At 37.3% G+C, this 22,932-nt stretch overlaps 1 protein-coding gene across 3 annotated transcripts in view; it reads right to left on the bottom strand.

Moving 5' to 3' along the window:
* dst (dystonin) overlaps positions 1-22,932 on the bottom strand; it is a 111,482-nt gene that overhangs the window by 73,781 nt on the left and 14,769 nt on the right. For all 3 annotated transcript variants that reach the window (XM_014015892.1, XM_014016055.1, XM_014015975.1), the window contains exons 5-15: positions 16,344-16,405; positions 13,443-13,532; positions 11,984-12,019; positions 10,097-10,174; positions 8,348-8,440; positions 2,762-2,928; positions 2,510-2,622; positions 1,414-1,520; positions 1,219-1,338; positions 765-860; positions 531-658 (exon numbers count right to left, since the gene is read on the bottom strand). In XM_014015892.1, the coding sequence (XP_013871346.1) occupies positions 531-658; positions 765-860; positions 1,219-1,338; positions 1,414-1,520; positions 2,510-2,622; positions 2,762-2,928; positions 8,348-8,440; positions 10,097-10,174; positions 11,984-12,019; positions 13,443-13,532; positions 16,344-16,405 (1,090 nt within the window). The remainder of the gene's footprint in view (positions 1-530; positions 659-764; positions 861-1,218; positions 1,339-1,413; positions 1,521-2,509; positions 2,623-2,761; positions 2,929-8,347; positions 8,441-10,096; positions 10,175-11,983; positions 12,020-13,442; positions 13,533-16,343; positions 16,406-22,932) is intronic.

Below are 22,932 nucleotides of genomic sequence, written 5' to 3'. Positions count from 1 at the left end.
ACATATAAACAGAGGTAGGGGTTTTTGAGCAAAGTGGGCAAAATTCTAAGTAAGTAAATACCTTTCACAGATACGAACATCACAAGTGCTTAACAGAGAGCAAAAAACTAAAATCAATAACAACAGTGCACAAACATAATGAAGAACAATTAAAGAACAGAAAACAAAAATTGTCCAATAAGGGGATTTCAGCAAATCCCACCTTAACATCCAGCAGAACCCTTGGTGTCTGAYTTCAGTAAACACACTAATAGGCTTGTAATACAGTATGAGAACACTCCCCCAGCAAAAACAACCACAGACACTATCATGCTGATGAAACCTGTGTGTATACTTACATTTTTCCCATCAGATAAATGTTTCCTAACATCAAACTGTCACTTTTTTATCAGATCCAACTCATATATCTCTGAACTGCAACTTTTGAGTAAACTATGAGGTTTAAAATGAAATTCTTTTGCCGTGGCTTTTAAAACGAGACTTTTAATAAATCATGAAGGGATGGGGTCAGAAAAAGTGCCTCCACATACCTTTCCACTTCTGGCCGCAGGCTCTTTTCTCTTTCCAGCATAGCAACAATTAATTTGCCCCATTCCTTCTCCACGTCGTTCGGATGATGACCTGGGGGTAACTGAATACGTCCAAACTCGATCCACATCTGTTAAGATAAACACCAAGCGTGCACTTCTTATCCCCACAGTGTTTGAGACTACAAGGAAATGGCAGCGTACGACTGAAACGATCTGCTCTTCTGTTGTATTTACCTCAAGCATTTTGTAGAGATTTTGGATTTTTGTTTTCTCGTTTTCTTTGAGTGGAATTTCACGTTCTTTAAATTGCTGATATTGTTTATAAAGTGCCTGTAAAAAAGAATTAATAACATAAAGACAATATTTGTTTTGTGTTTTTTATAGCGCGATAAGCATCTCCAAACACTTGACTGAACTCTAACCTTACCTTGAAACAAAAGGACAAATTTAGCTTGACTTTTACAAGATATTGATTTCTTACAGCTAATGGATGCTGCTGCTCTCCTGCATCAATCTATTTCACCTCAAGCCTCGATTTCACATATACATTGCATTTAAGCTATTTGAAAAGAGGATTACCCTTCAARGGTCAGATATGTTGCATTTTCTATCATACGACTCAACCAATAAATGTAGAATGAAAGCAAATGTTAATAACAAAAAGCTGCAAAATGACATGCAAGCAAACCTTTAGTTCTACAGGGCTGTTGGGGAAAGATCTGTCTGACATCACAGCCACGTTGTGTTTGATCCACTGACTGAGGTATTTGATCATGTTCTGGTACTCCACCCATTTGATATCAACATCCTGTCGAAACACAGTGAGTCAGCAGTTTCAGTTGAACTGAATGAAGCCCCCCGTGTTTCGGTCCCGTTGACTTACATTAGGACTAATTCCATCAACGCCGTCAGGTACTTTAGGGAAGGCATCGTACAGCGTTGAGACGTATGTGATCACAGATTTTTCATCAGGAGACTGAACATCAACGTCTGATGAGGAAAATAAAAACCATAATGTCACAAATGCAACGAATAACTATCAGTTACAGTTTTACAGAAAAGAATGGTAAATGGACTGAAACTTATATAGCACTTTATCAAGTCCCTCCGGACCCCAAAGCACTTTACACTTTCATTCACACACTGATGATGGTAAGCTACATTGTAGCCACAGCTGCAAGGCGGGTGAAGAGTCTTACCCAAGGATACAACGACTGAAACAGCTGGGACAGGGGATCAAACTGGCGACCTTCCGGTTACAGGATGACTCCCCTAACCACGCTGCCACAGCCGCCCAAGTAAGTACACACTCTTTGAATGCTAATGATTTACAAATCATATCTTGAAAAAATAATTATCTGGTGTTTAGCAGGTCTTATAAAGAAATTAACACCTCAGGTGAACAATGTGATGTATTACAGTAGGGCAATTCAACTGCTGGTCTGCAGGCCAGGTGTGGCCGGCCGGGGGGCTTCTATCTGGCCCGCCAATGAAGAAAGAATGTATAAAATTTTAATGTTTTTTAAATTGCTAACTGTTTAGCWCTCCTGTGTTTGTGTTTGGTTCTTACCGCATTACGGTGCCATCCCAAACATACTGTAGGCCTMTTCTGGACTGCATCCAGTATTTGCTTTTGTTTCACGATTTACATCACGTGTACTCTAAAAATATAACCTGAGCAAAAAACTGGGGCTTCACTGTAATATTTGTTCTTTTACATAATGCRGTGTCTTCCCCCGGTTTTTCGACCCTTGAGCTGTTGGCTTTGAGTAACTGTGGTCCCCMGAGCAATTTAGCTCKACAACCCTGTCGTGTGTCCTTCCTGCTAAGGCAGACCTTTAGAGCTGAAAGAGGGTGTACTTTCTTTTTCACATTCAARTCAAGCTAAACTCCAAGCCTCAGAATTCATAGCACAAAGGTACTCAAGCTTRCACAGTATTATCAGAAGCAAACCACAAGACAATGAGTTCAAGTCTCACCCTCAGGGTCGAGCAGCCTGGCCACCCCCAGCTGTTCAGCTAGACTAAATGCTTGCTCCAGATTTGAGCGATTGGTCTGCGTCGACACACGACTTATGTCAACCAAATCTGGTCTGCAAAAGAAAGCAAAAGAGTATGACAAGTTGATTCACATTCTTATTCTGATACAGTAACGGAGAAAAAAAGGTGTGGGGGTGGAAGAAATTCAAATATAAGAACAAATGAACACGGTAATAATCTGTAAAACAGTACCTGTATTTATGAATGATGGCATTAAACAGCCTGCCATCCCTCCAGGATGTTGTGAAGTTTTCACACCGCACACCTACATAACCATCTGTTATCTGTTTGGACCAAAGCAGTAGTCTCTCCTTGGCTGTCATGTCCTCAGACTCCCCTGTGACATGGATCTCTGAGATCTGCCACAATATAAGCAAACAAACAAAAAGGTTTAGAAAATGTAATGAGACTGCAAATGTWGGTGAGGTAGCTGGTTGAAAACCACAAAACTATTACCCATAACTTCTGATTATATGTAAACTACCATCATACAACCAAAAAACCAACTTTACTGATTCTACTACTGCTTGTTTACATTGTTCATACTACCTAAATAAAATGACACAAAAACACTTTACCTTTTTTATGATGATTTTAATTCAAACTAGTGTTGGACATAGAACCATATTTGGTTCATTCACCGAAAATAATGATACAGATTTTTCCTGTTAAGTGTGTACATGAGCATGTGCATTGTTCTAACTCTAATCTGCACTAGTATGTTAAGGAATTTTCTAACTGAGTTTATTCTTAGCGCCATGCTGTGGAAGCTCTTTAACGCCTTTGTGATTATAAAAATTCTTTACATGGTTAATAAAATACCAACGTCACTTCTTCTGACCCGAACTAAACTTATAAGATGTGACTACAGGATGTGAGTTCTGTTTTCACATACTGTACTGTTGGTTTTTCTTAGTCAACACATGTTAAATTTGCATTCTGCCTGGTTTTCCCTTCTGCAATTGAATCCACTTTTTACTCAGAGTATATACTGAAAAGTTTAACTCTTTTTTTGTGTTTAGTGTTTTTATTTATAGCTGTGTCTAGTATTTAAAGCCTCTTTTTTGACAATGTGCCTACCTCCTGCATGTTTTCTTTATTTATTGCTAACTGCTGAGCTTATTTAAATAAAACCTTGTGGCTGATAGCCATCTGTTAAACTGTTACATACTCTACTTTTTTATCTTACCAAGGATAAGATTATCAAAGATAAAACCAATGAAAACAAAAACACTTCTGATGTTTGCTAACTAATTACTTACTAATTACAATTTTTTTGCAGTTTTATAGTTTCTCTGGCAGCTTATGGAAAATGCCAGCAGCAGGTCAGCAATGCAAGGCACAAGTGTATAAAGACTTATCAAACAATTTGTTTTACAGCATGCTCCATCTGGTAAGTACGGTAATGTGAATAAACAGCCCCACTTTACAGCTTGCACATGGTTTGAATCACATTTATGACATCTGAGCAATGTTCATAATATTTGATCAATCAACTTTGTAAATGTCTTTAAAAGATGAAAATATGGGAACACTGCATGCTATCATTTTAAATAGACAAAAGTTTCACAAAATAACCTTATTTGACCGACTTTTGTGTATAAAATTGGAAAACTACAACAATTTAGCCAAACAAACACTTGGATCCACGAGTCAGTCTACAGAGCCAAAGCAAAAGCTGTTAGTTTTGGATGTCCATAAACTAAAGCTGACTAATTCCTGCAGTTTTACTAGATACTTTCRAACAGCACAACAACTCAATCCAAGATTAAACAAGATCCAAAAAGACTCCAAGAACAACAAGTGAATAAACAGATATAAGAACCAAATACTGGTGAAGAAACAAAGCAAATATTCCAGAACCACTAAAAGTGTACAAGCTTTAACCTTTCAAGCAAAAGAATCCTAAACATGAGTCAGGATTGAAACAATCAGGATCTTCATAAATTTAAATGAGACATTTCATGTTTTTAAATCCTTCTTTTTCCACAATTAAATTGTTCAGTTGGGGTCTATAAGTGGAAGTGCAATGCTTTGGTCTGAATTTTGTAACCCCACAAGCCCCTCTTTCACCCATTTACTGGGGTGTGTCTCAGATCAACTCATTTTGAGGCTGTCTCTTTAATTCTAAACAAGGTGCTTCACACCCCGCCCCCAACAATCCTATGATGTAATAGTTCAGAAAATGTCATAGAAAATAGAAAAAGCTGAACAGGTTGAAAAATATGACCCAAACATAATATAAAGATCCAGTATCCACGCAGCACCGGGAGAGACTAAATAGAAAGATTTTCTGTATTCCTAGAGACTCCACGTACACAAAAAAATGCATTTATTGGCTAAAAGAGAAATAAATAAAATAAATCCCAAAGCTGACAATACACATTAAATAGTAGAAAACATGACCAAAAAATTAGAGTATGCTCCCAATAATCTGTAATGTGATGATTTGTTTAATACAGCGAAGAAGTTCCCTATTTTAACAACTATTTAAATGTTGTGTTTTACTGCAGCTTCTTGAAAACACTGCCCTCCAGTCAGTCTTCAGCGTCATTTAATCCCGCCTTGTTTGATTCTATCATGAATCACCTCCATGATTGCTACTGATAGCACATTATTGTTTTACCTGGTGTTGGGTGGAAACACACTTGGCTGGACTCTGCTCAGTGTAACCAGAGGACGTGAAGCTCCTCCGCCTTCTCCTTCTGTGTGCTTGAGAGCCACATATAATCTTGGCAAACGCCTCCTCACTCCCAGATTGGTCATTGCCTTTCAGAGTCCGTAACATGTGCTCCACCGCTCCAAAGCTAACGGCCCTTCTTAGCTGGCGCTGAAGCAGCTTCTTTACAAGCAAACTATCCCTAGATGAAGTCCTCCTGGAAGTTGTGCAAATGCCATGGAGCGTTCTGTCTACAGTGGTCCCAATTCTGTCACCGCCTTCTCGGTCTGTGGACAAACTTTCCAATCTGTTTGCTGGATTTGTTCTAAGAAGTTCATTCTCAGCATCTGCGTGAAGTACAACAGGTACCTCTCCAACATATATGCCATTGCTGATGCTGCCTTGTCTGGAAAGATGTTTCACCACCTGTGGGAGTTTATCCTCCTCTGCGTGGTTCGGCTCTGACTTCTCTCCTGACTCATCGTGAAGCTCAGCTGTAACGACTTCACTTTCAGGATTCCCGAGGGATCCAAAAGACTTTAAGTTCTCTGATTTCCTCTTCTTCCTCTGTAAATAGCGACGACCTTTAAGCTCTTTAGATTCAGCGTTTAGCGGCGCTTTCTTGGGGTCAACATAGCTTTCCTCTTTATGGCCACGAACACAGCCACCGATGTTTCCCATGGCTGTCAGATATATGATGTATCCATCGACAGTCCTCAAACTCCCAGCAGCAAAGACGGAAGTATCCAATGAGCTCTACTTAATAAGTAGAACAACGATCCCACCGACAGAAAGCCATTATAACACAGGCAATCATAGGCAGCAGAGTACCGGCAGGGAGACAATAAAGCTCGCAGCACTCCAAGCAGTCGACTTTGTCCTGTAGACGCCCTGTCAAGAACTGGTCAGAAGCTCCCACGCTGCACTTTTCCCATGCTCTCTTCTTACACTCGAATCTTTCCTGACCTTTGAAACATTTTCCTGGCTTTGCTAATCCAGCGCAAACACCATAAATGCACACAGACATTATCCACGTGCTCGTGGCTCTCAGCCAGACTAGAATGAAAATGACTTGTAGATAAACCTGTTCAAGCCTGGCTAGTCTGCATTTTCAGCACGCGCGTAACACCTTCCCATTTCTACTTTTAGAGCATTGAGGGTTTAAAATGGAAGTGGCTGCCAGTTAGCGACACCTATTATGTTTTGAGAAACAACGATTCAGCTAATTTGGCTTTGTAAACCAGGAAGATTCACAGAATAACTGCAGGGTACAGACGCTGTGGCAAATCCTAACTAGATGACATCACTTTGTTTACTAACCTAGCTACATACAATGGACTAACCAGGGGTGGTTCTTAAACTCAACGATTTGAGCAAAAACTATTATCTGAACAAATGACTATACAGGGTACAAATGTTCTAATAAAAATTGGTCACTATATAAATTAACAATAAAAAACCAGATCTATACCCAAAAATGAGTTTCATGAACACACGACATAAAAGAAAATATGAATTATTGAGAGAAAATCTAATAAAAGCGTGTAGGACTATAAATGTAATGTCATGGTAGCACAAATAACTGTGCATCTGTGAGGAGGTCTTAACACTGAACAGTGACCACAAGTCTGCTGCTTCCTTTTGCCTGGTTCCAAGTTAACAGTGAAATAAATATTACCTTGACTGAATTATTAGCTTATGTTTTTGCTAAAATGTTGGTTGAAAATATCCAGCATGACCTGCTACTCCAGTTTCTTCAGAGTTTCAAAACAAGTGGAGGAATCATAAATAGTGATCGCAAAGCTGATATTCTATACAGAGGTGGAGACGATACGAAGACCAAAAARAAAGTGTCAAACAAGCACTGAAACACCTGACATCAGTCTGGTATCATGATGGTGTGACAGTAACAACCTCTAATAAACAGCATGTATGGTTAAGCCATCCCTCTTTTACTTACACAAACAAACAATACACATTTCTTTTTAAATAATGCAAATAATTCTTGGTGTGAGGTCACATTTCTATAAGTRCAAAAAATGAGACTTTAACAGCAAAAAGAGCAGGAACATAATGTTCTCACAAACAGCCCTCCTCTATAGGACAGGAACAAATCTTGAATATCTCTATAGTCTTGTAAAAGAAAAAAAAGCTTCCTGGTATTTCATGTCAGTTTTCTGTCAACTAGCTTATCTAATAAAGCCAAAGATGCACAAATTTTTTCAACGTGGCTTTACATTTTCTGGTGAAGTGCCCCCGTGCCCTTCCAAAGCAAGAAGAGACAGGTCGCATGCTGCTCAACCGAGCGCTCAGGGGCTTGCGTGAGACTGACAGCGGCAGGTGTTGGCACCATCACGAACGCTACCTGTCAGCATGTCTGAGTCCAGGCAAAATCATAACTACCTTTTCTGTTTTTAGTCAAGGAGGCTTGCATGCTTGAGTATTAGACTAATTCTCTCCCTGGCTCACAAGAAATGAAAATATTATAAACCACATTGGAAATGGTCACAAAAAGTTAGAAAAAAACAGAGATGGAAGACCATTAACAAAAAAATCCTTCCAAGTTTTTTTTTCTTTTTACTTCACAGTTGCTGAATACCTCAGCAGACACCTGGATGTACCTGCCTGGTACCTGCACGCAGAGGCCAAATGATTTGACATGATTTATATGACAGCAATAACATAAGTACCCCCAGAGGGAACATTTTTGAAAACATGCATCAGGAATTATAAACTGGGGGTGCATCTAACATTTTTAAAACCATTACAAGTCCATAATACTGTACATAACATCAATTCTCTCCAGTGACTGGAAATAATATGTGGACAAAAATCTTCATTTTCATCTGTAATGATTGTATGGATTATGTAACTTTTGCTTATTTAAATTTTAAAAAGTGCACAGACTTAAAATCATATAAAATTGTTTATTTCCTATAATGTTTTAAAATTTTTAACATCTTCTATTCACTTTTAAATATTGAAAGGATTTGACAATTCTGCACCGTTTTGACACCTTGTGGCCAAAAGCAGAAACATTCGTGTTTAAAAGTCGGCAGTGATAAATGACATTTTCAGAAAGGTTTTCAAAATAAATTTGAAAAGATGGTAAAACTGACCTGAAAGTGCAAAATTATGGTCCAGATCAATCCCAGAGTCAGTTTGGGGTTGCCGTCTGTGATGTCATCATTTCTGATATTTACAAGTTTGACCTGGTGACAGAAAATGTACAATTAATGTTCGCACAAGGTTTCAGAGTGTGTTTAGACCTTGCTCCTATTTTTAGTTTAATTTATGGCATTTAAACTGTGTTCATTTGATACATTACTCACAAAATAGATTTGATAATAATATTAACAATAATAATAATGATGATGATGAATTTAACATTTTTCATTAGCAAAATCTCTAAATGCTACAAAATATCAAAACACACAGAAAATGATAAAACTACTAAAATTAAATAAAACAACAAAAGTACAATAATAAAAACGACAGCCTAAAGTGGGAAAAGGCTGGATTTTAAGCCCTGTTAAAATAACTTTAACGCCATCAAACAGAGACAGAATATGCTAGTTTAAAAAGAAAAATTTTCAAGCCTTTATTAAAATATAAATATAATATTTATTGTATAAAAGTGATTGAGAAGCRCTCAGAGAAAGAAAGTTCCAGGGGAAGGGGCAGCCACACAGAATGCTGATCTCCCATGGTCCTTAGTTTGGTTTGAGGTAGATGGAGGAGATAAGTGTTCTGTGACCGGAGGGAACGTGTGGATGAATATGGAACAAGTCCTTCAAACAACCGAGGGAGTTTCTGCTAATGCAATGACAGGTAATGAGCGTAATCTTATGTAGGTAACAGGAAGCCAGTGAAGGTTATGAAGATTTGGAGTATAATTCTGATTTATAAGTGCTCAATAAAATCCTGGCTGCACTGTTTTGAATTTCACTACATTTTGTCAATTTTGCCTCAACCTTGTTATTTACCAAACACCACAAGGTGGCACAATAACTCTGATGTAAAGATGAGGAACAACTGAGATGAACTCTTAATAATGTCTTTACTACTGGAATGCTATAAAATCAAAACACCATATACATTATGTATTAGAGTTTAAAATATTGTACATTAAAAACTAATTGAAATAAAGCAGGTAACAGTGAATGGATCAGAGCTGAGTGATGATTTATCGAAGCTGTCAGTAATTCATTTGGATGACTTGAAATAATCAGCTGCACTGTGTGATTTAAAGAAGTAAGATTACTTTAATTTACCAAAGACAGCAGAGCATAGACGTGTCCGGTATCTGATTTGACTAAAACAATACACCAACTCATTTGCGAGTGTGTATGAACCCTTTGTCTGGAGACGTACGTCACATCTGGCTACAGCTGAACGAGGCTGTGTTCCTCTCCGCCGCCTGAGCGTAGCGCGGGGGGAGGGGACGGCAACCGGAGCACTTTAAAAATCCCACTGATGGGATTTGTAGTCAGCACGCCTTGAATGCTGCAATTGCTATTTGTCATGGCTAAGATGGATTTATATGTTGAAGGAAAAGCCAGATAAATCAAAATGGATCTATTAGTATGCGATGCTGGAAAGCTGGAAGGGTCCACCGTCGTCGCTGAACTGTGCCGTTGTTGCTACGTAGTGACGTGCATTTATTGCAACACTGGTATGAGTAAGCATATTGCTAATTGCGCCATGTGATGCAAATCCCAAAATACAGTAAACACTTAGGAAGGATCATGTTTCAGCTTGCTTGCAACAATATATGTGATTCCAAAGATGTTGAAAAAATGGCTTCAATGAAATTCAGCTTCAAATCAGAGTGATACAAGTGTGAATGTGTTTGGACAGATCCTCACCTGCCGCCTCTTTAAATAATCCAAGGCTATCTGTACATTCTGGAGTCTGTGGAAACGCATCCTTCCTCTCTCCCGAGGCTGTGGGCAAAAACAGGGAAGAGCAGACATATGCTAATCGGGTACCTCACAGCATCACGGCACAATTTAAGAACCGATTAGTAGCATGGAGGACATGGATCATGCTTCTTACCAGCTGATACGGTGAGGTAGAAAAGTAAAATAACACACACACCAAGACATTCTACTTCACATTTAGGAGTCCACTCAAGCTCTGTGCACACAGTGAATACAGTGTAGCGAAACACCCATGTGCTGAACATTTCTCATTATTGCAGCTCGGACAGAATCAATCAGAACTTTTCAAAGCTAATCTCGTCCACAAACCTTAAAGAAATGAACTCTGATGGTGAAAGGAAAAAAAAGAACATTCAGTTTTCTGTTCGTGAATGGTCAGAGTCGAGCGTGAGCATGAAATGAGAAAATACGTTCAAGTCTGGATGCAGCAGCAGCTCAGGACTTGAACAGCAATCAGCCGCCTCGTTCATCTCAGCAGCAAAGCAATGGCAGCTAAAACCCAGCTCCTTCATTTAGTGAAGCCTTTTCGGAGGGCTTCAGAGGCAAAATATGTTTTAAAAAGCACATGAAACATCTGTGATTAACCACATAGGTTCAGACAGATTTTAATGTATGATTCTGTGATGAGCAAAGCTTGTGAAATGGATATAAAGACCCAAGCTTCATGGACAAATTCATAATCTATCACATCTTTTTAATGCTTTTGAGACATTCATGGTCTCTACCACGGACTAAAATATATGTTGTAAAGAAAAATATACCAAAAGCTGCCTGGGTCTTTTAATAGTGTTCATATTTTTATGCATTATAACACCTCTATATTAAAATAAAATAAAAAAGAAAGCAGCATTCAGAACTACTAAGAAATACTATCTGCTACAGTAGAGCTGGGCGGTATGACCCAAATTTTATATCACGGTATTTTCAACAATTACACCGGTTTCACGGTATTTAACTGTATTTTTTCCCCTCAAAGCTCAGCTGATAATAAAATGTACAAACTTTGCTTATTGACTTTTTTCTGTTACTGTACCTCAGCATCACTGTTTCCCTCCTCTTGTACGTCTTTTCATCTTTGCCTGGTTGTAGACAGTAATCATGCATTTAGGTCCGATCGTGAGGGGTTGAGAAAAAATCATTATCTGATCCATTGTTATATGTTAATAAAACTTAAAAGGATGACTCACCTTGCACACCACTCAACTCCGCTACACTACAAAACTACCCCCTGGCTTTTCACAATAAAAGCACGCTAGAGTCTCCATGTATTAACATCTCCATTTTAACGTAGCGCGTTAAATCTAACCGTGCACGTCACTGAAGAGTTGTTTACTACATTCAGCGATGGTGAAAACGGGATGGGTTTTTTTTACGTCCGACCATATAAGCGGCTGAAACATACCACCCGCCGCCAGTTGTTCCAACACTAACATTAGCATGCTAACATGCTTAGCGGTGCTGCGAGGAAACATGTCCCCAGGGAAGCAGCGGCCGCAATGAAACGTTKCGCACGTGTTCAGGCTATTGACACCGGTATTCAGAAAAGTCATATCATAACAAAAATAAAAACCGGTTTTCGGTACAAAACGGTATACCGCCCAGCACTATGCTACAGCGGATTTCAAAAGGTATAAGAACCAATCATGAAATTGCTTCTGTTTGTATTAAGTGGCCACAACACGCTTTGAATTAGTCTGTTTCAAACACGAAAGGTGTGGGGAGGCAAACCACACATACCCCCTTATCATCATCATCATCATCATCCACCGTGTCTCCATGCTGCTCAACCGCACATGCTTCTGTCCCACTCACCAACCGCAAAGTCTTCAGAAAATCACGCTCCCGCGGCTTTACCACCAAAAAGGCAACACATGAGGGGAGAAAAGGAAGACATGGACACACACAGAGGGCAACCAGATCATGAGGAAGTTGGACACCGGACAGATACCGGTCAAAGAATGGAGAGTAGAAAGGGAGGGATGTAAAACAAAAAAACAAACGACATGTAAAGAGGATGAAGGACACACTGAGGGGCTTGTGTGGGGGGACTGCAGGGATCTCTACACAGGAATCTGTCACTCACACTTTAAATGCAAGTATAACCTTCACGTATTGATATTAATAATACCCACAAAATTAAACCATGGCCTGACTAAACTAACTGCAAATTATTAAAATGTTACAAACATAAAGGAAGGTGTTTTAACTCGGGATGCACAACATATTGAAAGTTGGCTTAAATGTTTGCATTTATGTGTTTTGTCAATCACACCAAAGCTTGAAGAGTTCGACCAGTCAAATAGAGCTCTTCATGTATTTTGACCAATCAGATAGATTTCTTTACATTAGATGCCCGCCCCCCTACGTAGAAGTGGATATCAGCCTTAGTTTTAACTTTAATTGCAGATACAGTGATAAACTCTGGTTTTACTTTCAGAACATTCATTTCCACAAAGTATATGTGGGTTTTCTTAAGACTAAAACTACATCAGGGTTTAAAAATCATATTTATTCAGTGCTTGTGGTTTTCAGCCTGATACATTGTGGTAAAAAAAATGCTGATTTTCAGATTTCTTAACATGGAAGTTCTGTTACTTTGGACTCAACTTGTTAGAACTGCCACATCCTGGAACCAGCACACTGATCCTACCAATCTTTCATCTATCTTATTTACTGTAGGTAATAAACCCTCATGGTTTTGCTATTTTAAATTGAGAAATATGATTCTTGTTGAATTACTTTATCATATATTCTTTACCAAGTTATAAAACTCTAATTTAATTTTAGATAGTTCTGAAAGATTCAACCTCTTATTCACATTCTTATTGTTATCAAAACCATGAGTTACTAGGAGGCCGACTGCATCACCTTCTTTCATTTTTCTTATATCAGTCTGTATATAAATTGTAATATGAATGCTAACTTTAAAAAGCATTTATGTTTAATTGTTTGAAGCTTGTCTACCATTATGAAACCACGTGAGTGGGTGATGTTGATGCCAGAACAGCAGATCTGCTCACAGATGGTAAAATCCCAGGATTCCCTCTTTCCTCCAACCATCAGTTATGCAAGAGTGAAAAGGAAAGTGTCCGTGCATCCCCCATGAAAATAGCCTGCTCCGCTATATGAGCAAAGTTTCTCTTTTTCCTCATTAAAATCTGAGCCAGCTGACTAAATTATTTGGAAAGTATTCAGTTTTGACGTAAAATGAAACTAGTTTATGTAAATCTGTGTTTTAGTTTCACAACCCAAGAGAAAACCATGAACTCACCAGTGTATCTCCAGACAAAACCTCCAACAGCGAGATCAGGTTATGTCCATCTCTTAAGTCTTCATAGAGGTCATTTATGTGCTTTCGTACCTACAGAAACAAGAAAAAAGTGGATGAACCATAGTAAATTATTTAGATTTTCCATTTATATTCAAAAAAAGCAATACATTCTTATGTTATTGTATATTTATAGCATTAATTTACAACTTTTTTCCCTTTTTTTTTTTTTTTTTCCTTTTTGTATCAAAAAGTAAAACATTATCATATAAATAGTCAGAATCAACCAATTATTTGACTAAAATGAAAACAATAGCAATTTTTGATAACAGGACCATCAGAGTATTGATATCTTGTCACTTGTTGGCAAGACCAGCCCTAGCCAAATTAGTAATTTCAGGTAAACTCCTTGTGCAATTTTTCTAAATCTCACTGTCAATTTGGTACATTTACATACCAAATTAAACAGTTTTGTCTTTTTATATTATTTTTATCTTTAAAAAGGAGTCTGTTCAATTAAAATATATCTGCTGACATCATGAGGAACGCCTGTTCATGTTAACGAGCAGCTGTGGAGTGAAGCAGTTCTTGGGGGGGGGTCCAGGGGTATTCTCCCCCTGGAAAAAATTGCAAAAGATTTACTAAAATCTATGCCTTTTCCATTCAATTGAGGAGCATTTTATTAAATTCTTGGGGTTATTAAAACAACATTAAATCAGTATTTTATGAACTGTAAAACAGACTTTAACCTGAACTTTWTCTGAGACTATAACTTAAYCCTGAATTATATTTATYTATATTGTTTTCTGCATACAMACTGAGCACCAGCTGTTAGTCTTGACTGCATCACTTATGATACTTTTATCACGAAATATCCTCTGCACCATATAATGCCTCTTCTAGTAACAAAGCAGCTGAGAAACTGACAGAAAAAGGTATCATTTTTGTCCCCCATTCAACAGCCTCCCTAGATGGACAGCACCCTTAGCATTTGCCTATACTGCCTATGTCACAGGATGGCCCTGCTTGTTGGTAAAATTACTTAACTAGAGAAAACATTACTTGCAGATTACCACTGTAACACATCGACTAAAGTGAGGCACTTGGCAGCTGCAGCCTGACATCCTTTCCTTCCCGTCCTAAATTTGACACCCCTGAAAGCACCGTGCTGCGGTGACCTGCTTTCACACAAGACTTTCAGCACTGTAATCCCAGATAGCAGCTACAGCTGTGGAGCCAAATTAGACCAGAACCTTTATGTTGTTTATCGGATCAGCCAAGCAGATCCCCAACTGTTACTCAGCACTTCTGATTTCTCATTAACCTCATGTGAAATCTGCCAAAACACACATTCAAATGAGATAAGGAGGTCTGAAATCTGCCTGTCTAAAATACATTTTAAAAACGAGTCGTATAAAACTTGAAGGTCAGTCATAGTTATTTGTGGAGCAAGCAATCAGCTACCAAAACATTGTAAATGTACTTGCCCCTCAGGTGGTGAAAAGTCATAAAATCCCTAAAAACTGAAGCATTTGTCAACATGATGATTAGAAATGAACCGATTGTTGTGTGACCATTAATCCTTAAAGCTCATGTTAGATAAAAAGTTATAAAAAATTTAAAAAAGCAAAATAATCTTTTCATTAGATAAAAAATCTTCACGTGAAAAGTAAACAAGTATCCTGCTAACTTTATTGTATTTGTCTCAAACATAACTTTTATGATCATACCATTGTGTATGCTGTTAGCTTGTGTTTGTGTACTTTCTCTCATTTTATTCCATTTTCTATTTTACCATCAATCTGTTGAGATTACAGATAAAAACTGGCACATTTGCAGGTTAAAACCACATCCTTTCATGCGCACTGTCCCTTTTAAATAAATAAACAGAAYCATTAAAATTATTTCAGTCTGAACCAAAAAGGCAAGCCTTTCACCCAAATTATTACTGAGGCTAAACACACAACTGCTCTCCATTTTATATCACAACCGTGTTTTCCCCCTGTTTGAACATGACCTGAAGAATCACCTTTCCAAATATGTTTTAAATATTCACCAGAAGCTGATWGCATCTGCTCCACAGACATTAAATTACCACCTGTCAACCCATGTTGCTCAGTTATAACAATTTCTCCCCCAATACAAAACCTTAAAATAAAAATAATGCAAACACAAAACAGTGAAGTGGCATCACTGCGAGCATCACTATGACATCTTTGAGAAACAAAGCAGACTCAGCTTTCACGCCTCACATTCACGCCTGCTCTTTCTTGTTGAATTAATCAGTTTTAAGAGGGCAACATTCCAGTTCAATAAGCGCACAAGATAAAGAAAAAACAAAACAAGCAGGCCTTAACACTATTCTGATGGATTTTGAACGACTTCCCACAGACAGCAAGAACAAACGTCAAATTTGTCATGGTTGAGATGAGCTGATCCAAGACTTAGAAAAATATTTCTCAAATCATTCCTATTTGTTTGAATAAATACATAAAGGCTGAGACATGCCCTTTTTCATGTGCTTCATCAAATTCCAAACACTGATAAAACAAACTGTTTCAAATTACTGGCTCAACAGAAGCAAACGTGTTCCTGCAGCCATAAATATTATCCTAAATGATTTTTTAATGACAGCTGAGCAGGAATCTTAACATGTTAGGACCCATCAAAAAGAGGAATAATTAATCATTAATACGTTGCAAGAAAATGGCTTCAGTGATTACGATGGCAGAAAGTGAATTTAAATGGTTTTGTTGTTATAATAATTTTAACTGTGATTTAAAATAAACCCCACCTTTGTAGCTTCACGTGGACAGATACAAAAAACAAATTGTAAAAATTATATATATTTACTTCAGCTCAACAAACACTGGCGACATGCTACCAACAGGAAGTGTCTCTTACCTTCAGCAGGTGCTGATTTATCCATTTTGTAAAGGTCTTTTTCTGCACTCTGTCTCTTTCATCTGTAGGTAAAAAAAAAAGAATTTTAAAAAAAATTGCATGTGCAAATATTTTATTCGTGGAAACTTTCAAGAGAGAAACTTAATTCTGCAGCATTTTATATTTGGTAAGGGTTGATGTGTGCTTAATAAAATGAGAAAACTAAAAACCTATAAATTTAATATCTGCTATATAGTTTGGGCAGAAGGCTTGAAATTTCAAAAAAAGTTATTTTTAAAGGTAATTTTCTGTGACATGGTAACCTCATTAAGTTGTTTTTGGTTTTTAAAAATAATACATTAAAGATGGTATTAAAACCACAAACACGCTTCATATGCTTCAATGTGACATTGCATAACAAACACAACACTCAGGTACAGACAGGTTGTTCACACCCAACCGCTAAACCTCAGGCAAAAGTTTAGAAAGAAACAAARCTTMCAAAAAACAGATTTTTAAAGTCTTTGRATTKGTATTAAAAAGTATAAAAAGTTTTCTCAGATGTATTTCAAAAGCTTAAGGTGCTCATATTATTTAAAAAACAACAGTTTTATTAACTTTATGTCATGTTATAATTCCATTCCCTCATCAAAACATCCTTAATGTTGCTTTGACTCATCCATGCATGTTTGAGAAATCCTTGAATCTCCCGCTATAAAAATGCCTGCTGTGGCTAGAGAAAGAAAAAATAAAAACAAAAAATAAATAATAAATAAATGCCTGCTGGTACAAAATRGTAACAAGAACTAACAGAGAAACTAAACTTTGAYCAAACTATCAAAATAAACAGAATAATTACTTTGAATTAACATGTAAAAATAATAAAAGCAGGTAAACCAGTGGAAAATCTAGAATGATCAAATACGTATTCTGAGTCTGAAAACCAAAAGGCCTCCRGGAATCTTAAAAAGCTGCATTTTCTAAAGTTAAGATGCATCTGTGCTACAAGATGTCAAACGCCGTGCGCCACATGCGTTACTGTTTGTTTTGATCACCATAGCAACAAGGCATCCATCAGCGTCGGATGTAGGTTAAACCAGATTAGCAGCAGATGCAATTTAAAACTGTGAAGAAAAAAAATAGTTTCTCCCTTTTTAATAACTCTTGAACCTCGTAAAAAGAGACAAACAACTCTCATATTACTTTGTTCTCTGACTTTACAAATACTTGTCCAAGTTTTCTTCTTTCTTTAAAACTTGGTTCAGCGGAGGATTCAGACCCCAGCTGTGACTCATTTCACCGCCTCTGCGTCTCCCAGGCTGCCATGACTTCCACAAGTCATCCTCGGCGATCGCAGGAAGACAAACCTCCCATTGCACGAAGAGCAATAACGGCAACATCTGTGAGGCAGCTGATGTTTACTCTCTGTCTGATGCCATCTACAAAGCAGGAGTAACTTTTCTTTAACTCTAACCAAAGGGGGGGAAAACAACAGATAACCTCCTGCCTTTATCTTCACCGCAGATTACACAACAAGATTTGATCCGTGATCTCAGTCTCGCTCTCGGTAACGAGCAAGCGCAGACGTGACTAATCTTTTAAAGGAAGCTGTGAGATAAATACTGACCCATGCAACACATGAGCATTACCAGATGTGCCCGACGATCCCTCTCGGTCTCAAGCAGGTACTTCATCCTGCGCAGCCCCTCCGAAAGCTCAGGTAGATGGATATCGTGTGAATCAAAGACTGAGGGAGCTGCAACAGTCTCCCTGATCTCCTCTGTATGTGGAACAGCCTCTGAGGCAGCTGGAACTCCCTCTCTCTCTCATTCAGAACGAGTCCTGTCAGGTACTTGCTAATTTGACTTTCGATGCGATTTTGTGTTTATCTAGCAGCAGCCAATAAAAGCAGATGAAGAGAAAATCTTTTTTTTTTTTTTTCAAATCAAAGATATACATGACTTGTGTCCAATTCTTTCAACTTTTTCTCATGAATCGGATTGCACAGAAACAAATTTTAGGTTGCAATCAAGGAGGATGCATCACTGACTGCGAATACTGACAAGATAACTTTGTTTCGTCAACAAGAAACATTCTAGTTAGACGAAAATGGTTTTAAGATAATTCTCTTTCGGTAGCCAATCAGTGAACACAACTGTAAGGGTACCAAAGAAAATCAAAATCAACATCCTGAAAGATAAAACATGAAAAAAGCCAATAAGGATGAGTTGTTTTTCCAGGGAGTTTTCCTGTTCAAACACAATATTTCGCCTTCATATTCTGCTGAATCTCAATGTTGTTTCATAAATATTTGTCTCTGTAAAAAAAAATGTTGTATTTCACAATCATATCTTTACCTAACTGTGCGCGTATATAWAAAAAAAGTTATCACAAAAGCTGATGATGAACTTATAATATTATAAATCCTTCTGAATTATCATAAAGCCTAAAAATACATTTCCATAATAACAAAAGACACTTGGGAGTCTCTGCAGATTTTTCCATTTAGTTCAGCTAAAAATAGTGCAGCTTAGAAAGTGGGCTCTGATAATTATTCTGCTTTAACATCAGGTACAAAATGGAACATGAAGCACATTAAAGTAAGTCAAAAATTGTAATTATAAACAGCTCTGGTTTTTAATAGTACCTTTTTTCTCTCTCTACAAATCACTGTATATTGRTATTGTTTTCTTCAGACATTCACACAAACAGAGCTTTCTATTATATGTTTTTACACACTATAGGTTCAATGTCTGGCCTGAGGACATTTCAGCACATAGTAGAAACTGTGGGACCCTCAATGGAAAGACAGCTAACTGGGCTGGCCCCCCAAAAATGAAGACAATATGGCAACTGAATCTGTCCACATCAGATTGTTCTGATATTACTGAATCAAGAGGAGCAATGCTTCACACATTGATCATTTTCTGACACTTTATGAACTCACTTTGACATCAGCTCCAATTAGACCAAGTAGCAAACTAAACCCAGTTTAATCCAAAACAGAATAATGGAAAAGAGCTAAAAGTATAAAAGTGTGTACTGTGTTTCCTGTACTGTTAGCACCTGTGCTTCCTAAAAATGAAAGAAATTGTTTAATTTGAGTTTTATAGTGTGCCCTCTTGAGGATCTTCTCGAGAATGAAAAGTCAAGAGTGAACTTTGATAAAGTTTGGATAAGTTTCCCAATAATACTTTGTTAATCACTTAATCGAAGCAAAGTAGTGCAGATATCAAACAGCAAACAAACAACCTCTGACCTCCAAACGGTGACAAGTGTGATCCCACACATATAATTCCCTCTTAGTACACAACTTTATCACCCTTATCAAACRCATTATCAAATCTTAAGCAGCTGTAACTGCATGAGTTGGACTTTAGCTGTTGACCCGTTTCTTTAGATTTAATTAGCTTAAGTAAATAAAGCTTTCAGTAATGTGACTTGTCATGTTAATTATTAGTGAAACACACTTTTTAGGTGGTTTCAGAGGCTAAAAAAATGCAACATTATCACAACATTTAAATTTCAACTTAGATACATAAGAAATCAAAATTTTCTGTTTGTGGAAAAGCTTGCATAAAACTAAAAGTGGAAGCTCAACCTTAAAGCAAAACTTTAAAATCTAAACAACTATTGTTATTAACGAAACAAGCAAACAACATTTTCATGTGAGAAACTTCAGAGTGAATATAGAATCATTAAACAGCAAATCAGCTGATGCTCATTTAATATTAACAGTTTATGCGAGACCAGTTATCATGGTGTAATATCAAAGACTTTTTTCCATCTAAAATCCAATAAACAGTCACAGACTTGTGATCTGTTTCCATAAGAACCACCTGGTGACAGCTGGGTTCTGCTAAGATCAAGTTATTGAATAATCATTTTAACCACATGTCTGGGAACAGCACAAAACGTGTTAATTACCAACTTATTTGAAAGCCTGTACAAAAACAAAACAAAAAACTGATTGGCCAGCAATATACCTCATTTAGCATTCGAACTTACACCACAAATCATTAGGTTAAACTAGTAAGTAATCAGATGTGTTAAGTAACAAAGTAATTATACTTTCAGTCGAATTTACTTCAACTCCTTATATGTTCACACAATAATCTGTACTTTCTCTTTAACCTTTACATTTAAAAAAATGCAAGAAGTGAATCCTATTTAATTTTTTGCTTGTTTTCATTCTAGCTTTTTCTTTTTTTAAATAATAAAAACTTATTCAGATAAATCTATTACAATCCATTCAGTGGTTTATGGGATATTTTGCTTGCTGTTGTGCTCAGCAATGAAACAGGCTGCCTCAGACACTTATTTGTAGATCTTAGTCAAGCACATGTGCATAGCTATAAATAGCCATGACCCTAAACCATGCTGCCCCTGAAACTACATGCCGCATAACCTTTCCCACTCAGGTGACATCTAACATATGCATGGAGCCCTGAAGGAAAGTCGTGCTTTTTACACCAAATGTTTTACCTTCTCTTGGACAAGGAACAAAGCTTAAAGTTTGTTTTCTACTCCAGCCCTCTGCTTTCTGGATGGTTTATTTACTATAAAACATTTCAAATGTTACATGTTGCTTTAGATTGAACTTTTAGACCCTAAAGCAGAGTTGTGTCTCTATGTTTGTGTTACTAAACTGCTTTCAACAAACCGTTCTAACCAGTTGCAGGACAACCTACTGCAATTTAAACCTGCCATTCATTGCTTCACAACCTTGTTTAAACAGCCGAAGGGATATGAAGATGCTTTTTTGTTTTTTAATAAAGTTTGGCATCTTTGTTTTAAAAATCCTCACAATCGGAGCGGTGCAAAGTCAGAAAGTCCTAGTAATCAAAATCCAGCCTGTGTAATCCTCTTGACCTTGTGTGGAAGGAAATAAAAACATTCGGACTAAACCTGAAGGCCTCAACCTTCACATCAGTGACAAGGACTCACTAAAGCCTTTCAGCTAAACAGATATGTAAGCAAATCCTCTTTTATCTGCATTGAGTATAAGGCAAAAGAGCAGTAAAATGTAGGGCATTTATAACCACTTTAAGGGAATGAATCCTGGCACAAAAAAGTCAATTTTTAAGAATGATAGAGTTACTGTGTTCACCATCAATGTAGGATCAGTTCATTAGAATAAAAGAGAAGCAAATAACAGAACAGTTCTGTCATATTTTAAAATACTGGCATTAAAAAAAACAGTACTTTAATAATTCTACAACACAGCAGTTTTCTGCTCCATGGTGTATGCAATGGAANAACTTACACACAATTAAATGCTAGCCGAAATCGTTGGTCATTACTGTTTAATAAAAAAAAACTACAAAAATCATTGCAAGACGACAAATGTTTAGTATTTAACACGTTCAAGCTGATAAAATTATTATTTGTCCTTTTTTTCTTTGTATCTAACAGGATAATACAAAATTAAGTTAAACCAAACTGATTCAGACGTGACAAAAATAAACTGATCTGTTCCCTTCTTCTATTAAAAGTGTCTGAAGGAAGTCTGTTCATCACTGTTCACGTGGGACAGCTTCTAAACATTTGCTGCATTTGGCAGAGAAGGGTGGTGCTGCCGGAGTGGAAGAAGGAAAATCTGCAGAGCATGAGTCAGGGGAGTGGACTCAAAAAGATGATCTCATGTATGAGGAGCTAAACAGAGCTGTGGTATGAGGCTCAATCAGGCTGCTCTTTCCATCACCATGACAGCGTATAAATACAACAGCGAGCATGCGTTGTGCTCCGCCACTGATATGATGTAACTGCATGAGGCTGCAGAACAGACTCTTTCCACATTTCCTCTCAAATAATAAATATTGATCTAACGTGCAGTAGTGTAAAGGAAAAGCTCTAGTTTTAGGAATATTACTTATTAAGCAAACGAACATTTTTCTGAGCCTAAACAAAGCTTTCTGACGTCCTGACATTATCTTCTGTGTAATATCTGGGCAATCTGAGGGAGATCGACAGTAAAAGAATCACAAATGTCATTTCTGTCAGATAAACAATTTGATTTGAGAGCACAACTCAGCAAAACCTTTTAAAGAAATTCAGAACCAGATGGGTTCCTGATAGAGGATACAGTGAAACTATGAAGAGGGAATACGAAATTGATCCAAACATCTCATATTCCTGAGCAGCATTTAGCAGCTGGGATGATGGTGTTGGAAATGACTAGGCTTGTCCTGATGATAAATTTTCCTGGACAATAAATTGTCTCAGAAATCATTGTGATAAATGATAATATTTTGAGACCAGTTTAAACTAATATAATGATATAAACCCCCTGTAAACGGAAGTTTACATTAAAATATACATAGTGCAAAAAAAAACAACTGTTGGCAATCTCAAGGTGTCACATGAAGGTGTCAGAAAACTGAAAATGGCTAAATGCCTGTTCACAGACTCTCATGCTACAGAGGTTAGAGAGCATGCACCTGGCAAAAGCCTAATGCCAGAGTTCATTTCTCTCTATGCTAAGAAGTAGGGGTGTAAGAAAATATCGATACACTGAAATATCGCAATATTTCATTTCCCGATACTGTATCGATATTCTAAAGCCCTGTATCGATTTTTTATTAAGCTTTAAAACGTCAACTTTCCTGCC

Source organism: Austrofundulus limnaeus, unplaced genomic scaffold (genome assembly GCF_001266775.1).
Source record: "Austrofundulus limnaeus strain Quisiro unplaced genomic scaffold, Austrofundulus_limnaeus-1.0 Scaffold0, whole genome shotgun sequence".
NCBI lineage: Eukaryota > Metazoa > Chordata > Actinopteri > Cyprinodontiformes > Rivulidae > Austrofundulus > Austrofundulus limnaeus.
The sequence above is the reverse complement of the archived record's forward strand: the minus strand, read 5'-3'. Positions and strand labels throughout refer to the sequence as shown.